At 51.3% G+C, this 22,132-nt stretch overlaps 1 protein-coding gene across 1 annotated transcript in view; it reads right to left on the bottom strand.

Moving 5' to 3' along the window:
- Positions 1-22,132, bottom strand: part of DOCK3 (dedicator of cytokinesis 3) — a 141,363-nt gene that overhangs the window by 49,822 nt on the left and 69,409 nt on the right. Inside the window, exons 12-22 of the mRNA XM_023745994.1 lie at positions 20,551-20,639; positions 16,220-16,345; positions 9,603-9,727; positions 8,048-8,210; positions 7,215-7,321; positions 6,701-6,872; positions 6,242-6,339; positions 4,169-4,252; positions 3,075-3,175; positions 1,051-1,132; positions 681-851 (exon numbers count right to left, since the gene is read on the bottom strand). Of these exons, the coding sequence (XP_023601762.1) occupies positions 681-851; positions 1,051-1,132; positions 3,075-3,175; positions 4,169-4,252; positions 6,242-6,339; positions 6,701-6,872; positions 7,215-7,321; positions 8,048-8,210; positions 9,603-9,727; positions 16,220-16,345; positions 20,551-20,639 (1,318 nt within the window). The remainder of the gene's footprint in view (positions 1-680; positions 852-1,050; positions 1,133-3,074; positions 3,176-4,168; positions 4,253-6,241; positions 6,340-6,700; positions 6,873-7,214; positions 7,322-8,047; positions 8,211-9,602; positions 9,728-16,219; positions 16,346-20,550; positions 20,640-22,132) is intronic.

Genomic DNA, 22,132 nt, shown 5'->3' with positions numbered 1-22,132 from the left:
GGCCTGGCACACAGTAGGCTTTCAACAAACACTGGTTCTCATTCTTCTCTCTTCTACATGCAGGTAGCATGACGGAGGCTTCCCACTCCTCAGTCCTCTTACACCATTAACCCGAGACGTACAAAGGGAAACGGAACGTCGCCTAGAGACAGGAGGCGAGAGTGCACGCTGCCTAAGAGGCAGGTAGAGGAGGGAGGCTGTTTCTCTTGACTGACTCATCAGGCAGTAGACACTGGCCTAGAGTGAGTGGGAGTTTATGCTATTGGGACACAGGTCTGCCATGCTGCAGTCTATGCTCAGGTGACCAATCGATGTGTCTTCTCACTTCTCTCTCTCTCTCTCTCTCTCTCTCTGCCCCCCCCCCTCCCCACACTCTCTGAAAAGCAATGGGAAAAATAACCTTGGGTGAGGATTAACAACAACAAAACAACGACGACAACAAATAAATGAAGAGGACTCCTGAGAACACAGCTGTGCTCCTCTACCATAAGCCACTGGGATGCTTTATATTTGGCAGCTGGGCCACAGCTGGTTTTGAAGTAAAGGCAGCTTTCCGTTCTAGTAGGTACTTTCTTGTAAACCACCCCTTACCCAACACACAGGAGCCTGGAAGCCAGAGGACAAAGAAATCCCCACTAAGACAGACAAGAATCCGCATCAATGCCCCCCGAGCCACAGACCTGAGTGAACAGGAGCGTCTCTGAGTTTCTGCTGTCCAGGCTGAGAACAAAGCGGATGGAGTGGAAAAGTTCCTGGATGCTGGCCCGGAACTGCTCCTCTTCCATCCCACACGTGGCTCTCGAGTACAGGATCCTGGACTGCACGATGAACTTGAAGAGGTACTCCAAGGCCTGGAGGTGTGGGCACAGAGGGGATGGGAAGGTGCTGAAGATGGTCGGGAACTAACACAGCAGGGAACGAAGGGCAAAGGAACAGCGAATTCTACACTAAAATCAGGTGGTGGACAATTCCAACTTGGAGACAAGCTTTTCTTTTCTTTCTTTCTTTCTTTTTTTTTTTTTACTTTTCTCCAAGTCAGCCAGTAGTTACCCGCATGGCTTCCTGGATGTGGTCCTGCCGAATCAGTTCTGCCGAGCAGTCCATGTACCACTTCAAACAGCGGATGAGCTCCCTGGGGGAGAGAGCAGTCCCAGGAACCCACTTTAATCCACACGCAATGCAGCCTGAAATGTTTTCAGCCCCGAATCAGCCACACCGGAAATAACACCTGCTGCTGAGCTAGACGGAGCGATAGGCCCACTGCCGCTGGGAGATGCTCGGATTGTCTGAGACCGGACAACACTCCCAGTCCATTACAATCACTCCTTATCACTCTCCCTGACACACATTTCTTCTTTGATTACGAGAAAGTTTTCCCAAAGTCTTGGACTGTCTGTATTTTTGTTTTGTCTAAAACTGCTGTGTCTCTACAACATACAACCATGACTAGTGAATAGTAGACTCTGAATAAAGGTGCAGAGTCCCGTGGGCCCCTCCTTGCTCAACCTTCATCCCCTCTATTTTATTTCCTCAGGAACCAGGTCAGTCGAGTGAAACAGGATTACAGGGTCAGAAGGCCTGCACGGTTACATGGCAACAGAGCACAGAGGTCAAGCGTGTAGGCCCTGGTGAGACAGCAGGGCTCACACAGAGCCTATCAGCTTCTAACTCGGTATCCTGGGGCAAGTTATTTGGTCCCTCTGTGCTGCATTCTCTCATTTAAAATATGGAGAAAACAACCGTCCATCTTGAAGCACTGGGAATACTAATGAGATGACACGTGTAAAACGCAGGGCGCCTGCTCTCCAAAGTGACATCAAGTGTCAGAGTTCCAGCAACTCCACAGCCTCACTATCCTTGGGTTTTACTTATATTTTTGCAAAATTGTGCTAATTCCTTCCATAGAAAAAGCAAGACATATTTTTGGCAGCTTTGACACCTATGAAGAAACTATGGTTTAAAATGTCAGCTGAAAACCCACAGCTTTTTTTTTTTTTTTGCAGAAATAGAGAAAAAATTTCATATGGAATCTCAAGGAACCCCAAATAGCCAAAACAATCTTGAAAAAGAACAAATTTAGAAAACTAACACTTCCTGATTTTAAAACTTAGTACAAAGTTATAGTGATCAAAACAGTGTGGTACTGGCATAAAGACAGACATCTACAGAAATAGAATGGCTCAGAAATACACCCTTGCATGTATATGGTCAAATTATTTTTAACAAGGGAGCCAAGACTACTCAATGGGGAAAAGAACAGTCTTTTCAACAAACTATATTAGAAAACTGGATATCTACATGCAAAAGGATGAAGTCGAACTCTTATGTTATACAATAAACAAAAATTAACTCAAAATGGATCAAAGACCTACATGTAAGAGCTAAAACTTTAAAACTCTTAGACAAAAACATAGGGGTAAAGCTTAATTACATTAGACTCAGTAATGAATTCTTGGGTCTAACATCAAAAGCACAGGACACAAAATAAAAAATAGGTAAACTGGTTTACATCAAAATTGAAAACTGTGCATCAATGGACACAAGCAACAGAGCGAAAGGCAATGGGAGAAATCTCTGCAAATTACATACCCACAGGGGTTAATAGCCACAATATATAAAGAACTGCCACAGCTCAACAACAAAAACCAAACCACCTGACTCAAAAATGGGAAAAGGACTCGAATAGCCTTTTCTCCAAATGGCCAAAAAGCATGTCAAGAGATGCTCACATCACTAATTGTTAGAAACACTCAAATAACAACCACAGTGCGATTCCACCTCACAACCTTTAGAAAGGCTCCTATAAAAAAAAATCCCAAATACAATAAATAAACAAATAAAGAAAGGAAGAAAGATAGAAAAAAGAAAACCAAACAGACAGAAAGTAACAAGTGTTGCCACGGATGTGGAGATACCGGAACCCTTGTGCACCGCTGGTGGGGATGTGAAGTGGTGCAGCCACCATGGAAAGCAGTGTGGTGGTTCTTCAATGAAGGTGAAAAGGTCAGGTGACCTTTTTTTAAGGCTCTTTCTATTCAAACTCAAGCCCTGATAAGGATGCAGACGGAACTTACTTGTATGCCAAGGCTCCAGCAAAGTGCTTCTGGATGTACGTGTCCATGACAGGCCGGAAGTGGAAATACTTGATGTCTCTGAGCAGGTTGATGATGAACACCTGGCGGAGATACCAGGGTTCACTGGAGGCCTCAGCCCTATCCCCAGCACCAAACAGAACTCTTTCTTCTTCAAGGAATGGCAAACCGTCAGTGTTTTATCTAGTGCTCCCCGTGGGCGGCGAACGTGTGCTTTCCATCCTGAGCCTGAACTGCTGTCTGTCTGCTCTGTTCTTGCCTCTCCTGGACTCCCAATCCAGACCTGGCTCCACTGTCTGCCAGTGTTGCTCTGAGCCTCTTCCTAATAATGCTGGGTATACAACACGACCCAGGGGAAGGCAAAACAATACTTGTGCAGGTGCATAAATGCTAATGCATCTCAGACACTTGGGAAAAGAGGGAGAAAGGATTGTCCTCGGAGCCAAATTAGCCAAGAAAGGCTGTGCCCTTCAGAAATGGGGCTGGCCAGCCAGGGCAGTGAGGAGAAAGAAAAGCCGAAGGGGCAACTATGCCAGTGCCATTCTGCCTCTGCCCTCGTCTATCGGGTAGACTTGGAGTATCTGGGTCTCCCTGAATATACAGCCTCCCGTGGGACTGGATATGTTAAGCAAAGTGCACGAAACACCTAATCACTGTCCATTCTCACTAAGCAGCCTCCTGCGACTCTTGGCTCCCAAACGACTTCACAGAGGGGGGGCCAGCACGAGGGCGTCTCTGCTTGTCCTGGTGCTTATAGCCACGTGTGTGTGAAGGAATGGACCGCCTGCTCCCCGTGGTCGTCTCTGGGCCTATTTCAGGGCCTGGCAACTCTGCAGCTGTGATGAGACCGAGTATCAGAACCACAAAGTTGAGGCCTGGACCTGACCATGCTGCACTCTGCCCATTTGATCTCGCAGGGATCTGCCTGGTCGGTTGGTTGGTCTTGGGTGATACTCCTCAGTCCCTTTTGTACAGGAAACATCCGAACCTTGTGCTGACTCACTCTAATAACTTACTTCCCTCCTTTCAAAAAGATGTGGCAGGAGGAAGGAAAAGCCCGGAAGGATGAGACTCACCAGAGACTGGAACACCAACAGGCCGTACTTCTCTGTGTTGTCATCCAAAATCACAAAGAGTGTGTCTAAGATGTCCTGCAGAAACTGCAAGAGCACAGACGTCAGGGCTCCGGTCCCGGGGCCTGTTCCAGGCACCAATGCACTTACCTCCCAATAAACAACCTCAAAGACCTAAGGTCTCAAACCACCACTTACGAATAAGCTAAAGGGTTCACGAGGTGGACTTGGGGTATGTGCTGACAGCCCAGAGGAACAGAGAGACGCTTCCTGTCGGGAAAGTGCTAAACTTGTAAGGAAAGAGCAAGTACCTAAAAGCCTAGGACATCCATAGAGGAGAGCAATTTTAAAACAAGACAATCTAGGTGATTCTAATGCCAAATTCATTTTGAGAAAAAGAGCTCACTTTCCTGGGACCTCAAAAGTTCAGCCGTCCCTCGCTCTCTACGGGCCTAACTCCATACAGGACATTGGGGTGAGGATGTGGCCAGGGACGCCCTCCCTACGGAAGCCATGTTCTGATCTAGAAGTTAGTGGCCCAGAGAGGAGAAGGCAGCCTGCGAGGCCCGTCACTGGGGAAGGGCCTGGAAGCATTGCCTCTTGCTGCTGCTTGTGTTTAGGGCACTTGCCTTTCTGAGACACAGACGCCAAGGGGGAGAAGACACACTCTGGGATGCAGTGGTCTTTAAAGATCAAAGCTAACGTTCTGCTGGTCAGAACGCAATGGAATAATACCATGCTTGCAATTTACTTCAAAAGGATGTAAGGTGGGAGGTGTGGCTAGGGACTGGATGGGCAGGGTTTGCCATGGGCTGGCGCGGGTGTTGAGTACACACAGGGCTCTTTATACTATTCTGTCTACTTTTGTGAGGTGTGAAATCTTCCAATAAAGAGTGAAACGCTAGTGTGTTCTCCCCACACTCTCTCTGGCTGGCCTGAGACAAATGACTGGTGCTGAGACCACACCTGCTGGTAGAATGTTCTCCTGTGAGGAGTACAACCAGCTTAAAAGATCACAGGCTCTCCTACTGTCTGTTCACTCGATGATATTGTGAACATGCTCAGAAGGAGAAATGCCCTGAGGATGAATTTATCATAAGTTTCAAAAACTAGGATGAGCTTATTTGTTAAGAGATCTTTCTAAAATGTATGATACCCTGATCGTAGAATTAAAACAGAGCTCATCCACGACTTCGTAGAAGTGCACAGAGGGACACACTGTTCCTGATTTGCAGATGCCGTGTTGTGTGTTATGCAGTCAACGGAGCTGTGAAAGGGAAGTAGAAACAGCGCGTCGCTGTCTGATACTTGTGATGACAGAGCCAAGAATGCTCATGTGGACAGGCAGCCTCCTGAGATTCTGTCTCTGTCCTACATTCTGTTGCTCTTGCTCATCACCAAAAGCACCCCCCCTTTCCTCAGTGCAGTTCAGTCCATTGTGGGGAATCCACCTGTGGGGCTTTCGCCAGCGGAAGTGCCTGGGGGTTTCCTGAGCTAGAACCAGGGGGGCCAACACTCTGCGCAGCGTGGAGGAGCCCACAGAGACAGCTGGGATGGCGGTACCGCTGCTGCCTGCTCGGCCATCAGATGGGAATGTCGCATAGGAACTTGGGGCAAGCGGTGGAGGCAGAGAGTAAGGACGTTTCCCTGCCATGGACGCTAAGGGAGAGATGGGGCAGACTTAGTTCTTCTAGAATCCAGACCAGTGGTCGGCAAACTCATTTGTCAACAGAGCCAAATATCAACAGTACAATGACTGAAATTTCTTTTGAGAGCCAAATTTTTTAAACTTAAACTATATAGGTAGGTATATTGTTATTAACTTAATTAGGGTACTCTAAGCTGGTCTTTGTTAAAAACGTCCTCAATCTGATTGAGGTACGTTCGCTGAGGTCGACCCCTTCCAACTCTCCCATCCACACTCGTCTTGTAGACTTGTTTCAGATAGCGGAAAGACATCAGGCTGGGTGGTGAGAGGGTTACAAAGTAAGGAAATGAGAAAGACCCCAAGGAAGGGAAAGGAGGCCTACAGGAGTGCAGGCAGCACGGGGCATGGGACCTAAGGGGAAGCCAGACCTTAACGATCTCCTCTCCGCTGACGTGCCGCAGCCGCCCCAGGATGTCCATGATCCTGTCTGGAAAGGCCTTCCACTTCAGCAGAGCAAGGAGGTCCACTAGAAAGCAAGCCGGCAGGGGGTGAGCCCTGGCTGAGCCAAGGACAAGCAACACCCACTCTCCCAGACACGGATAGCGGGGGCGAAGGGGGGCAGGCCTAGGGAACAGAAATAGCTGTGAGCGTGGCCACAGCCTCTTCAGTGCTGAGATCAAGGCCAAAGACACATCTGTGAACTCTGGGTGTGCACTCGGGAGCTGCCAAACACAAGGGAAACCCCAGAGGCTGCTACTGCCAGTGATTCCTTCAGCTTCGATGACAAGGATCCCCTCACTGCGGTAGGACAGCAGTAATTCCCGTCTCCCTTAACATGTATCAGCAACGGAGGGAGGGGAGGGCACCCCTGCGGCGCCGTCACCTACCGTTCTGGGTGAGCTTGGTGGAGGAGAGCTGCGTGGAGATGAAGAAAGACTCTTTGGTGCTGCGCTGGAAGATGAGGCTGGAGGGGATGTTAGGGCAGCCGTTGTAGTCCTCTTTGCAGCAGGGCAGGCCCAGGTACAGGGCATGGTTGTTAAACGTGCTGTTCTCATCACACTGCGGGCAGAAGCAGAGAACAGAGTCCTTCCTGACCGCGCCACGTGTACAAGTCAGGTCCCAGGGGATTTCTGGTTGCTGTTTGTGCTCTGTCCAGAAACTCCCCAGCATGGCTGACATGCCTTTTAAATATATATATATTTTTATTGACTTCAGAGAAGGAGAGAGAGATAGAAACATCAATGATGAGAGAGAAACATTGATCAGCTGCTTCCTGCATGTCCCCCCCCCCCCGCCCCCCCGCAACTGGGCATCAAGCCCGAAACCCGGGCATTTGCCCTGCCCGGGACTCAAACTGTGACTTCCTGGTTCATGGGTCGATGCTCAACCACTGAGCCACACCTTGTACACGTAGAGCTCGTGGATGTCATCGGAGAGAGTGGTCCCGTCATCCCGCATCAGGGGCGAGAAGGCAAAGCCGAAGAGCTTCTTTTCCCCTTTGTCCTTCGCTGTAATCACAGCCAAGTGTTAGTTGTTTTAGCCCCCAATTTGCGTTTAAATTTCAAACCCCCCTGTGCTTACCACCTAGGTCTTTACTTCTTTGTCCCTCACTTTCATTTACTATCGACCTGACTGCAGGAGCGGTAAGAAATGCACTGGGCTGTGTGTCCACTGATATCCCAGGGCCCAGGCTATCTAGACCTAAAGAGAGACAAAACTGCGGGTCTTGGTTAGCCTGAGGCTTTCTAGGAAGCAGTTGATACACAGGGAACACCCACAGGGAGCGACACCAGCCATCACCCAGCGTCCAGGTCAGACACCAGGAGCAAACAATACCCAACCCCCTGGGTTTCTGTTGTTTTACTGATTGCAAAGAGGGAGGGAGAGGGAGAGAGAGAAACATCAATGATGAGAGAGAATCATTGCTGGGCCGCCTCCTGCGTGCCCCCTACTGGGGATCGAGCCCGCTACCTGGGCTTGTGCCCTGACTGGAATCGAACCTGGGACCCTTCAGTCCAGAGGCTGACGTTCTATCCACTGAACCAAACCACCTAGGGCCAACCCTCTGGTTTGAAATCACTGTCCAGAGAACAGCCTCTGATGACATCCCGTCTCTGAATGGCCATTTCTTCACAACTCCTCGTTTTCTTGCCCCAATAATAACCCTCTCAAGTCTGTTCCGGGGTGGGAAGAGTTATATTCCTATCCCCTAAGGAATGTGGGGTCTCACTCACTGGAACAATGTCTGAACTCGAAGCGCAGGTGGGAGCCGCGGAAGCGGTCGATGGGGATGGGCAGTTTGACGATCTCTCCCCAGCGAGGACTGTTATTGTGGTAGAGGACGAACGAGTGGTAGGAGCTTCTGTTTGGCTCTCCAGAACCCAAGCTGATGCAATCCTGGAAGAGAGAAGCAAAATAAGGTGTCATTTCCTGAGGGCCCGCGATGTCTCTGCCTCTGGGACCCTGTCTCTCGTGCAGGTCTCATCGCCCTGCCAGGCGGATGTGTAAGAGGAGGAACTTCATGGGGCCTAAATTCACTGCTTTTGGAAACAACTGTGTGGACGGTGCAAGGACTCGCAGTCACCGTGCCCGCTTGCCCTGGGGCAGAGGTAACCGCACACACTGCAGCAAACCGGGCGCTGAGTGGGGTGCCTGATGCCCTGCGGTGGGTCCTGCATCCTCACCGAGAAAGCGAACAGTGGACTCCGCGGGAGAATTCAACTGTGCCTGGCACACGGCCAGATCACAAAGATAATGAAATGCCGAAGTGGAGAGAGCTGGTTTCCTAACCGCCCTGAGCCCCGCGCTGTGCTGGCACCTTAGGCTGCCCCCAGCGGGCTGTCCTTGGCTACAACGAGGAAGGCAGGTTTAACTTGACCCGGGTTCCCAAACACTGCCGTGAAGATGCGCCGGGGCTGCCCGGGCTCCCTGGAGGGCAGGAAGCCGCACGGGTGGGGGGTGAACACGGACAGCTCTGCTGACCTCGGTAGGACTCCCATGCAAACAACGGACATGCCTGAATCCCGGAGGTGGGCTTTCAAAGTGACAAATCACTGTTTTGACCAACGTTTCAACGTTCTCCTTTATTTCTTCCTCGCGGTGGGAGGTGATTTTGGCTAATTTTACCCTTTTCTTCTGTAAAATGTGGATGACTGTTCTTGTTCTGCCCACCTCGCAGGGCTGCTGTCAACACACAGAGTGAGGACTGAAAGACTGACTTGCAGTCAAGTGCTCTGCAAACGAGGCCATGTGAGTTGCGAGGAACTGCACCCCGACATGACGGAGGGGAAACTGACACTGACAACAGGAAAGCAGCCAGGTCTTCACTTCCAATGAGTGACAGCATCCCTGCGGTGCACTGGCCGCAGGTAATCGCAGGGCTTGAGCCTGTTGTTCCGTGTCCCGGAACTTGGCACCAGCCGGGGAGGACCTAAGTCTCGCCCTGGACCAAGAGCAAGTGGAACTTCCTGTAGTAGCTCAAGGATCAAGGGTGGGATCTAGCAAGTTACGGGAAATAGGCAGCTCGATGCGAGGTGGGACAAGCCAGGGAGCAGGTCTAAGCTGGAGCAGGAAGGCGTCGGGCAGACCCAGGAAGAACGCTAGAGGCTGTGACACTGGGAGTGTCAGCAGGGCGCGCCGAGGGCTCCCCGGCGAAGGAAGAGGCAGAGCAGAACGCACACGGGTGATCCGAGCTCAGTCCTGCCCGAGGGTCCTGGACAACGTCCACAGGATGGAACAGGAGGGCCACTTCAGGGTCAGCCTCCGTTCCAAACTGGCTGGAAGCCTTACCTTCAAGATTTCTCCATCTGCATAAAGCACGTACATGGTCACTTCAATATTCTTTTGCACACTCTTTCCCCCTCGCTCGAAATCCCCCTTCTCCAGGGTTAGGTACAGGTCATTGCGGATGTCGCCTGCGGGGGAAGAAATGCCGTGTCTCCGTGACCCCAGAAGCCACACTGTCCCCTGTGCGTGGAGGACCAGGCTAGCGATGGCGCCTCCGGGGTTCGGGTGGGTGCTCAGGGCATTCCAAGCTTGGTTAATAACGATGGACACCCTACAGCACCGGGGGAGGGGCACGCGGCTGCTCAGCCACGTGCTCCGAGTCTGCGCTCCGCAGGGCTGAGCACAGCTGTGCGCGAGGGAAGGGCGGGCGGAGCACCTTCTCAGAGGGCAGGTGGCTGCTCGGGCTCTCTCCCCTCCAGGAGGCAGCTGCTCTCTCAGCCGCTGCAGAGATTCTAGAATCCACTTCAATCAGGTCTTGTCTATGTTTTAACTAGCCCCTCCTCCTCCCCCTAAGAAAAGTTTCCTTTTGATTTTCTAGGTTTTCTTTCTGCAGCCCTCAACGCCGCCGAGTCTGGCTGAGGCCGAGCTCCCAGGCCCACTGCCTGCTCAGTGCCGGGCAGGTCACTGCGTGACAAGTGCCTGGGAGCAGGTGACGCTCCTCCAGAGGCACCGGTGCTGAAGCCCAGGGACCACCTGCTGTGTTCCGGCTGCTTCCCTGGGCCCTGGCTCCAGCCCACGTTGCCCAAGACAGGCAGAAGCTGGAACCGCCGTCCGAGACGCCCGTAGTGACGCCTGCCTCTGGGGTGGGACTGCCTGTTCCTGTATGAGAAGAGCCCATGTAGCTGCTCTAAGGTTGCCCATACGTGACACGGTGAGTTCTAGTCACACTTTCTAAAGGGCTTCTGACTGAAAAAACAACAAAAACATGGTAAAGGCTGGGGGGGAGGGGGAGGGATTTTCCAAAAAAGAAAGCAGCAAAGGAAAGCGGGGAGGCCGAATGAAGATGCCCGCAGCCTCCAGAGATGAACTGAGAGAGGAGGGCTGGCTGGCACAGGCGGCCTTCAGAAGCCAGCCAGCCTGTCTCCCCGTCGTCCTCAGAAACAGGGCCCATCTGATCGGCTCAGGCCTTGGAACCACAATGAACAGGTTCTGCTTTTGGTTCGCAGGTGAGCTTTCTGGCTGCGTCAGACATGGCCGGGGCCTCTTTTCTGACTGCGGGAGTGTCTGTGGATCTCGTACGCATGGCTCAGCGACAGACCAGGACTGGCACACACCTTGGGCTTCTGAGGCCTTCATGATCAGACCTTCTATTCGTCAGGTTACCTCCCTATCCCAGGAGTGCAATCATGGCGATTTGGTCGCATAATGAAGCTCTCAGAAGACTTTGTCTCAAGTAGGGAAGAGCAGCCCATGAGAAGAATTAATTAGCAGCTCAGAGAAAGCCATCTTGCTCCTCAAGGAGCCCTGAGGCTGCCATGCTGGGGAGGCGGGCCGCCGAGAGGCTGTCCTTGCTGCCGCACAGGCGGTCCTCTTGGGCCAAGTGGAGCCTCCACTTGGAGTCCTACCACATCACTAACAGAGCACTCCGGCCTGCGGTGACGAGGACAAGCAGAAGGGAACTCAAATTTATCAACTTGCTACCATCAGGACAGAAGCTGAATAAAATCAGTCCTGAAAGTAAGATTCAAAATTAACTGGGAACGTTACTGTGGGTTATTGCTATTATAATGGGATAAATCAAAGTCGGTTATACCTTTAATTTTTAACAATTGACACAGACATGCCAGAGCCTTCTTGTGATAAGAAACCTTTTAGTTACACATTAGCTTTTCTATGGAGTTTAAATAATTATTCAATTTCTAGGCTGATTTGGCAAAAAAAAAAAAGGTGAATAATCTAGAGAATTTTAATGTCTAACCCAGAGAATAGGTGCTTTGCTTAAATATTATCCTGGTTTTAACCAGAACTCTCTGGAAATTACTTTCAAGGTAATCCACGTGAATTTTATTTTATTATTTTTAAAATTTTTTTTTACTGATTTCAGAGAGGAAAGGAGGGGGAGATAGAAACGTCAACGATGAGAGAGAATCATTGTTCCACTGCCTCCGGCAGGAACAGGGATGGAGCTCGCAACCCGGGCATGTACCCTGACTGTGAATCGAACTGTGACCTCCTGGTTTGTAGGTCGACACTAACCACTGAACACGCCGGCCCGGCAGGTTCTTTGCTTTTCTAACCATGTCTTCTGTGTCACAGGTCTACTGGTTATATTGTTATGAAGTCAGGGACGTTCCCTGCTGTAACGGGACGACAGGGATGGGCACAGTGACCTCACTATATATGACAATTTCTTTCCTGGGCTGACAATGTGATGATCTTTCAACCTGTTGTGGGCCAGAGGTGACCATCCCTAAACCATCCCTTACGCATATCGCCAAGGCCTCGTCTGGCAGCAGACGGCCCGGGGCCTCTGCACCGTGGGACTCCCACCGCTCCCGTGAGGAGAGCTTCTTTCAAAGACCGGGCCTCTGTGTTTGCCTTTGTGCTAGGTGCCCAGCAGAGCTGCAAAGAGAAGCTTTCTGCCCTCTGGTTCTGTGGGGCTTGGACTAAGCCCGCTCGCTTTCTTTTCAATGGGAGTAGCTGGCCTGCCTCATAAGAACCTTTCCCTGAGCTGTCGCCTGGGGCTTGGTAAGGGGTTCTAAACCTTCCCAGGTCTCCTTCGCTTCCTCAGATCCTAATGCTCACCCAGAGTAACACGCAGTCTTCTAGGCCGGGCTGGTGGCTTCTCTTCTTACGTCTTGTCAGTTACCCCAAAAGGTGAGGCTGATGAAGGATTAATAATGTACATGACGCCCCACCCCAGTATTGCAACATTCCATGGAACAAATGAAGATGGAAACAAAGCAGGCAAAAAGCAGACAGGACACACAAAAGCAGGAACTTACACCCAACTATCTTCATCTCTGCACCAGAAAGAAAGGGGCGAGAATGAGGGGACAGCACAGAGAGAAACAAGAACAATTAAGACAAACAGGAAAAGAGAATAAACATCACTTGCAGGTCGCGATGAAGCATGCACTTTCACCAGGGGTCAAAGCACAGGCAGAGTGTTCCTGAGCTCCAGGGAGAACCACCGGGCCCCCAGAGACTCAGCATGCCTGCAGCGCTGCCTTGTAAGGACAAGTTCAGGGCAGCGCAGAGGAGCAGTACTGGTGCCAGGGCTGACTCGGGAGGGCAAGCATCCCTCAAGCAGCATCGCCACCACCTGAGTGCTTGTGAGAAACGCCAATTGCTGGGCCCACCCCGCATCCTCCCGTAGCAGAAACTCTCGGGGTGGGCGGGCCATCTGTTTCCAAGCCCACAGGCGGTTCTGACACACACTAAGTGAGAGAACTACGCTTCAGGGAGAGCGCAGTCCTCAGGACACACTAAGTCAAAGGGCAGATTTCTTCTGACAAGACAGAAAACCGTTTAACTAATAAAAAGCATAGACCATACCGCTCACAGTAAATAGCCTTAAAAATTCAAGGTTACAAAAACAAGTGAAAATGCTGTCATCCGCACAGAGCCCAGAGGACTTGGGGCAGCCGCAGGGAAGCTAAGAAGCAGAGAGGCTGGAGGAGTGGCGCCCGGGCCGGGGCTCAGGCGCGGTCTGGAAAAGGCACAGCCTTTTCTCGAGCAGGAGGTTTCAAAGCGTCCCTTTCTGTTTACAGTCTTTTGGCCGACAGCTTTCTTTAAGTTTTTTGAGGGCTAATCTGACAAGTGCGTTCCTGGGAACCGTGCTAACTTCAGCCTGTTCACCTGGAACACCTGTCCTGTTCCCATCTTTCTTGCCCATCTTCTTGAAAAAGATCTAGGAAAAGAGCAAAAGTGTGCCACAGACTTACTCGCTTTTGTACTGAACTAAGTGAGTTTGGAGGGAAGGAGAACTGCCACAGAAATGTGACACAAACTAAAGGCTGTAAGTGCCCAGTTTCAAAATTTGGCTTAATCCCCCATATCTATTTGTTCTATAATCTAGAAGTCAGGGCCTCGGCTATGGCACACAGTAGGGCATCTCCTGCTCACAGCAGTCACGTGGTGTGCATGCACACACCATGAAAAGAATGGGAGACCATCAGAAAGACCTTTTCGGAAACGGTGCGCGGCGCTCGTGTGGCTAGAGCCTGTCGGGCTCCCACTGCAGTCGCTGCTCTGTGACTCAGAGCTGCGAGCTATCAATGCGCTTTGACAAGGACGCGCCCGGCCACCCCGAGAAAAGCTCTCCAAATGAGCGCTGCCCACTGCTGGCATCTTAAAGTAAGGGTCACAGGTTAGGAGTAATTCTGTTTTTTTACGTTTACTCTAATTGCTCAGCCGTAAGTGTTGAAATGTTCACAGTTACTGACAATTTATTTCTTTGCTCATTTCCCATAGATCCATGTGTCAAGAAGCTGCAACTTCGTGTAACCTGGTCACTGTGAGGGCTGCGAGACCGCTGCAGCCCCGGGGCGATGTTCCTCAGGGAAGGACAGACCCGCTGCAGGGGGACAAGTAGCCAGGCTTGGAGTCTCACCGAAGGGCGTGTTAGCACAGTCACGGTTTCCCAAGACGGGCTGCCTGCAACGTGAAACACCCAGCACCTTTCCTGCTGCTGCAGCGGGGCCTGCAGGCCAGCCTGTCACCTGCCCAGGGACGCAAACCCACTCTGGTAACTCGGGGTGCGTAAGGGGCTGGCAGTTGTTAGCTCACAACTCTGGGCGTGGTCATCTGTTCAAAAGCTCTCCCCTCAGGGGAGGAAGGGTAGAGGAGGAGCAGCTTTCTGCCCGTGAACCACGCTTCCTGTCAGCCTCAGCACCCAGCAGGCTGACCCACAGCCCAGCCTGGACCTACAAGATGGCCAGTGCCGGGGCTTGTGGTCGCTCAGCTGCCCGGGGCAGGAAAGCTCCTGAACCTCAGCTTGTCTTACCACCGGCGGCTGCAGCCGATTTCCATGGCGACGTCTAGATACCCCCAGTCCTTTCCACACCTGTGTGCCAGAAGCAGAGGCAGAGCGCTCCACAGGGTCCTCTTTCCACAAAAGGTTTGGACAATGTCACTTTGGAAAGCAAAGTCTGCTTCACAACATTTCACTGGCGCTTGTTCCTTTCTAGGGTCTGCTCACTGGGTTTTAAAGTGTGAAGACTAATAGGAAGGAAATGTCCAAATCTTAGACATTAAAGGGAGGACTTTAAACACCTCTCAGAATAGACGGCTCCACCTCCGAAGCCTGGATATCTCACCTAAAAAGATCTGGGTAACCACCAGCTTTCTCCCATGACACGTTGCCAAGAAGCCAGGGACTCACCTGGGCTCTTTTCCCGCTAACGGGGCCATAGAGGGCTGAGAAGTGGTCCAGGAGAGGAGAGGAGAAACATCCCGCGAAGGCCTCACCTCTCCAGCAGCCACCCCTAAGCCGTTCTTGAGCACCAAGCCTCCTCAGCATTCACAGGTGAAGGTGGATTGGCTGAGCGGCCCAGGTTTCCCACCCGAGGACCCTCCTCATGTGCATGAGCAGAGACGAAGCTCTCCCCGCAGCTTGCTCTGCATGCACAGCGTCTGTGGAGCGGCATCGAAGGAGCAGAAAACAAGTCTGGGCCTAGTGTGGGAGGTGGGAGGCAGCTGGGACCCGGCACATGGGCCTTCTCTGTGCGCAGGCCACACTCCCCTTGGGGCTGCGCTGGCAAACATTTACAACAGGAGAATTCCGGCCGCCACGAAGAGTTCCAGACGGGATGTTTACGACTGAGTGCCCACAGTCAGTCAGTCCAGCCCGGCCTGGTCCTCTACACAAAGCAAACGAGCCTGTAGCACATCATTCACACTCAGTGGGAAGGGCAGATTCCTAGCTCCTGTCATCTGTCCAGATAACCAGCAATGTGTCTGTTCTGATTGTCCTCGCTTTGCTCGCATCTGCTCTGGTTCTCAGACCGCCTGCCATCCCTCCGAGACCCCCTCTACCTCCCCTCACTCCTGTAGCCCCTGACTCCGGTGGCCTGGCTGACCCACTTCCCAGCTGTTCCCGCACCTGCCTGGCTAGGAAATATGAACCTGGGATTGACCTGCTGGGCCCGCACTGGAGGTCAGTGGGCCCCCACTTTCTGCCTTGGCTCTCTGGGCCCTCGATGGGGGGTGGGGGCTGGGATATTTCTGAGAACTGGCCAGGCCGTACAATCCAGTCCACAAAGCCTGACTGATACCATCTGTCTTATCCACTTTCTAAAACGTTAAAATGCACCTGCTATTCCCACATGAAGTGGGACCCGGCAATGCCACAGGCACACATTCTGGTTATTCCTCCCCTTAAAGAGGAAGTGCTTGTGAGCCACTCCCTCCGAAGGAATGGACCGGGAGAGAGGAGTGTGGAAGGCCTCGCATGAGGTTCTTTGGGAGTTGCTGCCACCCACTCCACTCCGACAACTCAGCCCACCGGCCACCAGGAGGTGGGGCCGCTGGCTGCAGACACAGTCGCAAGCTGACTTGGGACGCAGAGGTTTTCAGTGGCTTAGGCTCCCCCACAGCAGAGTTGAGCAACCGCTGACGAGAGAGCACGGGACTGATCCCAGCCCTCCTCCCACCCAGCCCCGAGAGGTTCTACCTACCTGGCATGATGACATCAGGAAATCCCAATTTCCTTGTAATCGCCAATCCCCTGCTAAATATCATGGGGTTTTCTCTCCGTATCTGTTCCATGTCTCCGCGAAGAAGCTGAAGAGAAATGATAAGGCCTGCAAAACAAAGGCAGTTTCTCCCTCAGACCACGTCCCGCCTGTCCTGTGGTGCCAGGAAAGACAGGGCCACACTGTTTCCAGAGGAAAACGTGTGAAGTTCAGCATTTTTCTTGAGAAAAATCTTGATGCAGAAAATATGTATTATTCTGAAGGAACATTCCAGAAAGCTAAAGGAAGTTAAGTCAGGATGACCTCAGTGACCCTGAGAACTCGTCTATTAAACACAGACGGGGCTCCTGGAGACCCAGCCTTCAGCCCAGGGCCAGGTGGGTCCTACTGGGTATTGAAGGGGAGGGCTGACACATGACCTGTACATGTAGGGACCCAGAAAAGCCTACGGAAACAACAGTAGCCTAGGACAGTGTGACCAGAGAAGACCTTGTGTCAGGGAGTCCCACCAGCTGGAAACGAACACACTAAGAGATGCTGGGTTTATGCTAGGAGAATGCCCGTGTCGGAAGCAGTGTGCCCGTTTAACCTGGCACCGTCTTGTAAAGTGAGCAGCAGAGCAGACACCACATGGCTCCGACAGGGAACCCCCGCAGTGCAAGGAAAAGAAGGGGTGTTGCTGTGAGGCTAGGTCAGCCATGTCTCAGACTCTGAGTTTCAGACCCTCCAGATGATCCCAAGGCCTTTCTTCAGAACTTGGGAGAATCTGTAATGTCCCCTCAGACAAGCTGCCTTCTGGCTCATTACCTGTACCTCTGGAGTTTTGCACAAAGTAAGAATCTTCTGGAAACTGCCCCTGCCCTGCCCCACAAGGGGCCCCTTGCAACCACTGGCTAGAAGGCTGTGGATCAAGCCTAGATGGGAGTGAGGAAGTGCCTCCAAGACTGAATGAGAGTAGCTGTGGACGGATACATTTAGGTGCTGGTCAGCAGGAAGCAACCTCAGGGATGTAGAGACTTGGGAGTTGAGCAGGAAATGAACATCTAAAACGGGGGGAGCTGTGATGATAATTAGGACAATCAGGAGAGCGATGGCTAGGAGGAGACAGTGACAAGCGAAGCTGCAGAGTAAGAGTGGGAGAGGGAGAGGATGGAGAAGTGGAGAAAGGAGTCAGGTAGAAGAGTCACAGGCACTAGGAATATGTACTCTCACAGCGGGGCCAGGGGAGGAAATACTACAGCCCAGCCAGAACCTCAAGATGACCTCACTGCTTCAGTGAATAAGCTCACGCTCCCCAAGAAACCTGCGATTATGTCTACGATGGGCCAGGTGTCATTAACACCAGATCGCAGTGCCTAAGAGCAGACCCATGGCATTCACTTCGCATTCTGGGCAGATAATCCGTGTTGGGGTTCTGAACACCCTACAGTAATGTTTTCCAGCCTAATCGCTTGGTAGACTCAAGTACAATTAGTTTATGAACCTGAAAGGCTGGGGCCCAGAATCCAGACCACAGCGATCTCTGTAGAGGAGAGCAGCCTGGGAGGTACTCAACGCCCCCCGCCCCCGCAGCTCATCTACCTGCAGTGTCTTTACACAGCCATCCACTCTTTCTCTGGGTGAACAGGAACCCACACCCCTAGGGACAGCCTACTGGAACTGCTAAAAGTTAGGTCTGTGGCTACATACATAAGAGGCCAACAATGGACACGAGGAACCACGTGCATTAAAGCTGCACTTAAGAGAGTTCCTGCCAAGTGATACATTAACTCTCAGCTCGCAAATCAACGTAGCAATTCCTTCTGCATTTTCATATGATTTGACTTGAAGGGAAAGCACTTACAATTTCTTTAACAAAAAGGACATTTAACAAAGATGGGTGACAGTTACAGCAAAGTCAATTTTTTATACGGAAGTCTCTTTAAATAAAGAGACTAATAGAGACCTGAACTATTCCCCTCGCGCGACCTGTGGGATTCTCTGACATGAAGACCCCAGAGCCCAGCGTGGAAGACCCGGCTCAGAAGCTGGTAAGAGAGTGGAAAGGCCAGTGGCCTGGAGTTTAGAAACCTGGCCACTTCTTTCTTGTTCAGCCACGAAGTCATTTCATTGAGCGTCAGTTTCCTCATTTACTTAATGAAGAGATGAAAAAGGTAATTTCCAAACCTCAACCAGCTTCCAGTCAGGCCTGCCAAGAATCAGTCAGACACACAATTCAAAAAGCAGCAGCTTGTCTTTCCTTCTGGCTTTCCCACAAGTGCATGCAGCCGTCTTCTCACAATGGCCTCCTAGCTGAGGCGCCCTGAAGGCTGCGGTGCCCCCAGCACCACAGGAACAAGTGCTTTTTCTTTTTCTAAAAAATATGTTTTTATTGATTTTAGAGTGAGAGGGAGAGGGAGGAGGGCTAGAAACATTGATGCGAGAGAAACATTAATCGGCTGCCTCCTACACGCCCCCTACTGGGGATCAAGTCCACAACCCAGGCATACGCCCTGACCAGGCATCGAGCCGATGACCTCTTGGTGCATGGGACGATGCCCAACTGAGCCACACTGGCTGGGCGAACATGTTTTTCTAAAACTGTTTAAACAGCCAGTGTCTGAGTTCTGGACAAAAACCATAGATACTGAAGATGGCACAGTCCCTGCTCATTCTGGGGAGTAAGACAGAAGTCAGCACCATAGCCTGGTGAGGTGATGGTATTGGTGAACTGCTCTTTCAGCTGTTGCTTTTAATGTACTATTACCACCATCTCACGTTTAAATGTTCTCCATGTTTTAATCATATCATGTGTCAAGAAATTACAGTCAAGGGCAGCTCTTTATAAATCAAATAAGTAAATAAAACAAGGAACATGACAAATATTGATGTGAAGGGTAGTTTTCCAAAATGCTAGTAAGTTTCGATACTTGAAAAACAAGATTTTCCTGCCTCTTGCTTCAGCCCAGTTGTAGGTGAGGAATATGGACTTATCACACTGCACGGAGCTCTTTGGCATCCAGGCACACCCATCAGGGAAACAGTCACTTAAAACAACAGGGAGAGGCCCTGAGGGCCCCATGCTGCAGAGCTTTAGGGAATCAAGGACTCCCAGCTGAGGTCTCAACCCTGTAGTCTCTGGTGTGGGGCAGCTCTGAGGACTCTGCGAGTGGAATATCTCTGACCCTGACAGAGGGGGTCAAGTTCTCAACAGCTCCGGGAACTGCCAGGCCTTCCAGTGGCTTTACACTGCCATTTAGGGCCAACTTTTTATTTACAATCTATGAAAGTTAAAACAAATAAGGTTATGTAAGAGATTATGAAATAACTTAGAGAGGTTAAAAACTGTCAAGAGAAACATGGCTACACGTAAATTTGAGAGCTACCTGTGGGGTATATAAAAGTTCATAGGCTGCCCTGACTGGTTTGGCTCAGTGGATAGAGTGTTGGCCTGCGGACTGAAAGGTCCCAGGTTCGATTCCAGTCAAGGGCATGTACCTTGATTGCGGGCACATCCCGTGTGGGGTGTGCAGGAGGCAGCTGATCGATGTTTCTCTCTCATCGATGTTTCTCTCAAGAGAAACACGGTTACACGTAAATTTGAGAGCTACCTTTAGGGTATATAAAAGTTCATAGGCTTTTAAGTAGTGCTTCTAATTTAATCAAGCAATTAATGTTCGATTTATAAAACAACCATTCTAATGTGCAGAACTGCACCAAAATTTAGACAGAAACTATAGAAATAGGGCTCTAAAAGAAAAGGAGGAAAAAGGAAAAGGAGAAGTTGAGCTAAGATGAAACCTGCCTGGTAATAAAGATGTTCTATTCCAGCGGTCGCCAACCTTTCGGACCTCACGGACCGCCAGTGGCCCGCGGCCCACCGGTTGGCGACCGCTGGAATCTATTCTAGCTCCAGGATGACTGACGGTGGCAGAACAGTCACTGGTTCTCATTGTGTCAGGCTTTGTTGGTGAGGCTCACACGAAACAGGAAGAGGAGAAGTGATAGTAACCTCTGTCTCTTTGGGGGGCTGGGTGTCATCTCTGCTCAGGGAAAGACAGACTCCACATGTGACAGACCCTGCAACACTTCTGCTCACTCGGGATTGACAGTGCAACTCACGTTCCTTATCAGAGCACATGGAACCGGTTGTTTGTAATTAAGAAAGGTCTCAAATGATCACAAAAAGAAATAGAGTCCTTGGGGAGGAGAAGAAATGTCTGCAGGGAACTGAACTTTACTCGTGGCCGCTGATCAGCACAATCGAGTAGGTGAGAGATTAGCAACTGCAAATACAACACGAGGCTGTATTTGCAGCCAGAGAAGTACGTCACCGTGGCTGGCACTGGGGGCGGAGTACTTGGCGCTGGACTTGCGGATGATGTTCTCGTGGATCTGCGACCACTCCCCCTCGTTGTTGCACCTGGAACAGGAGGACAGGCTTAGAGCTCTCAAGGGTCTTAAACACCTGCTCTGACGCCCCAGCCTTGCGTGTGACACAAAGTGTGAAGGGTACTTCACGCTCACTTTCCAAAAGAAGCAACTGTTTCACTGAGTTAGACAGGCTCGTTTTCTGCTGAGGCACACAGACAATTCACACTTGGGAAATTCTAAAATAAATCTCTAAAAATATTGTTCAAGAGGCAAAATACCCTCTTTTCTGAAGTAGCACTCTCCCACCTGTCAAGTTTTCTTCTTTTCTAGTTTCTTACACACACACACACACACACACACACACACACACACACACACCAAAAACAAACAATCAACAAAAACTGGGCTCAGAGGAAAGTCCCTGCTGGAGGAAACACACGGACATGCCTGGCGCCGGCTTTATTCTGTCAATCAGCTGTCATGCTGCCCCAAGAGGAGACCCTGCTGAGCACAGGGGATGTGGAGATCTGCTTGTGGCTCTATTGCAGCCAGACCAACACTTTAAAAGCCTTTGGGAGAGTCGTGGGCGTGGCTCACTGTGAAACCCTCTGCTGCAGGGGAAGGAGGGCTTAGCAGGGAAGGCAGACGCCTACTATGGGAGAATGGTGCTCTTCCCAGGGGCTTCTGGATTGGGACCAAGGAGCATGAAGGACCACACTGCACCCCACTCACGCACGGCAGGTCAGGGTCTCCCCTCTAAAGGGCAGCTCAAGGGCTGCAGCCACCCCACCCCGGTGCAGCAGGAGCAGAGACGAGCAATTCCTCACCCTAATGCAGCACGTCAATGAAACACCTGCAATCAGATCAGGGTCATCCCTTGACAATTCCATGTGACACTGGCAGTCCCCACAGTCCTGGCCCCACCCCTGCCCCTGCTGGAGCGGGAGGTAGGGACCCACTGACCCCAGAAAGGAGGACCCAGGGACAAAGGAAAATCCACAGGGTCTTCCCATGGCTGCTCAGAGGGTGGAGTCCAGCCCAGCCACTTCCAAGAAGAAACCCCAGTAAGTATGTCACGTGTACAAAGCAGTGTGAAGGCCAACCGCTTCCTAAGTGAAAGGGCTTGTGCAGAGGCCACGCTGAGTTAGAGGAGGTTGTCACTAGCTTAGCTGTGCTGCTCAATCGCTGGTTCTTCGGACTGTACCGTCAGTAGAAACAAGCCTGCAGAGAACTGTCAAGACAAGGTTCTCAGGAGTTCCGGGAGGTTACTTCCTGCTCCCAGGATCCTTCAAACAAAGGGCGGGAGAGTGTTCTTTCAAATGACCGCTATGATCTAGCAACTCAGCGGGGAGTGCCCAGGGGAGTGCCCAGCGAGAGGCTGGCAGCAGCACGGGCAGCCCTCCTGTCCTTCGTGCACAGTCATCTTCCAACCGGTCAACACATCAGGGAAGTGCCCGCTGGTGGATTCAAAGTTGTCTTTCTGTCAGTCTCTTGTCACTTTCTAGGTCCACAAGATCAGGAGGAATTTAACGGAACTCTGAC

Source organism: Myotis lucifugus, unplaced genomic scaffold (assembly GCF_000147115.1).
Source record: "Myotis lucifugus unplaced genomic scaffold, Myoluc2.0 scaffold_614, whole genome shotgun sequence".
Lineage (NCBI taxonomy): Eukaryota > Metazoa > Chordata > Mammalia > Chiroptera > Vespertilionidae > Myotis > Myotis lucifugus.
This window is presented reverse-complemented; position numbering and strand designations above follow the sequence as displayed.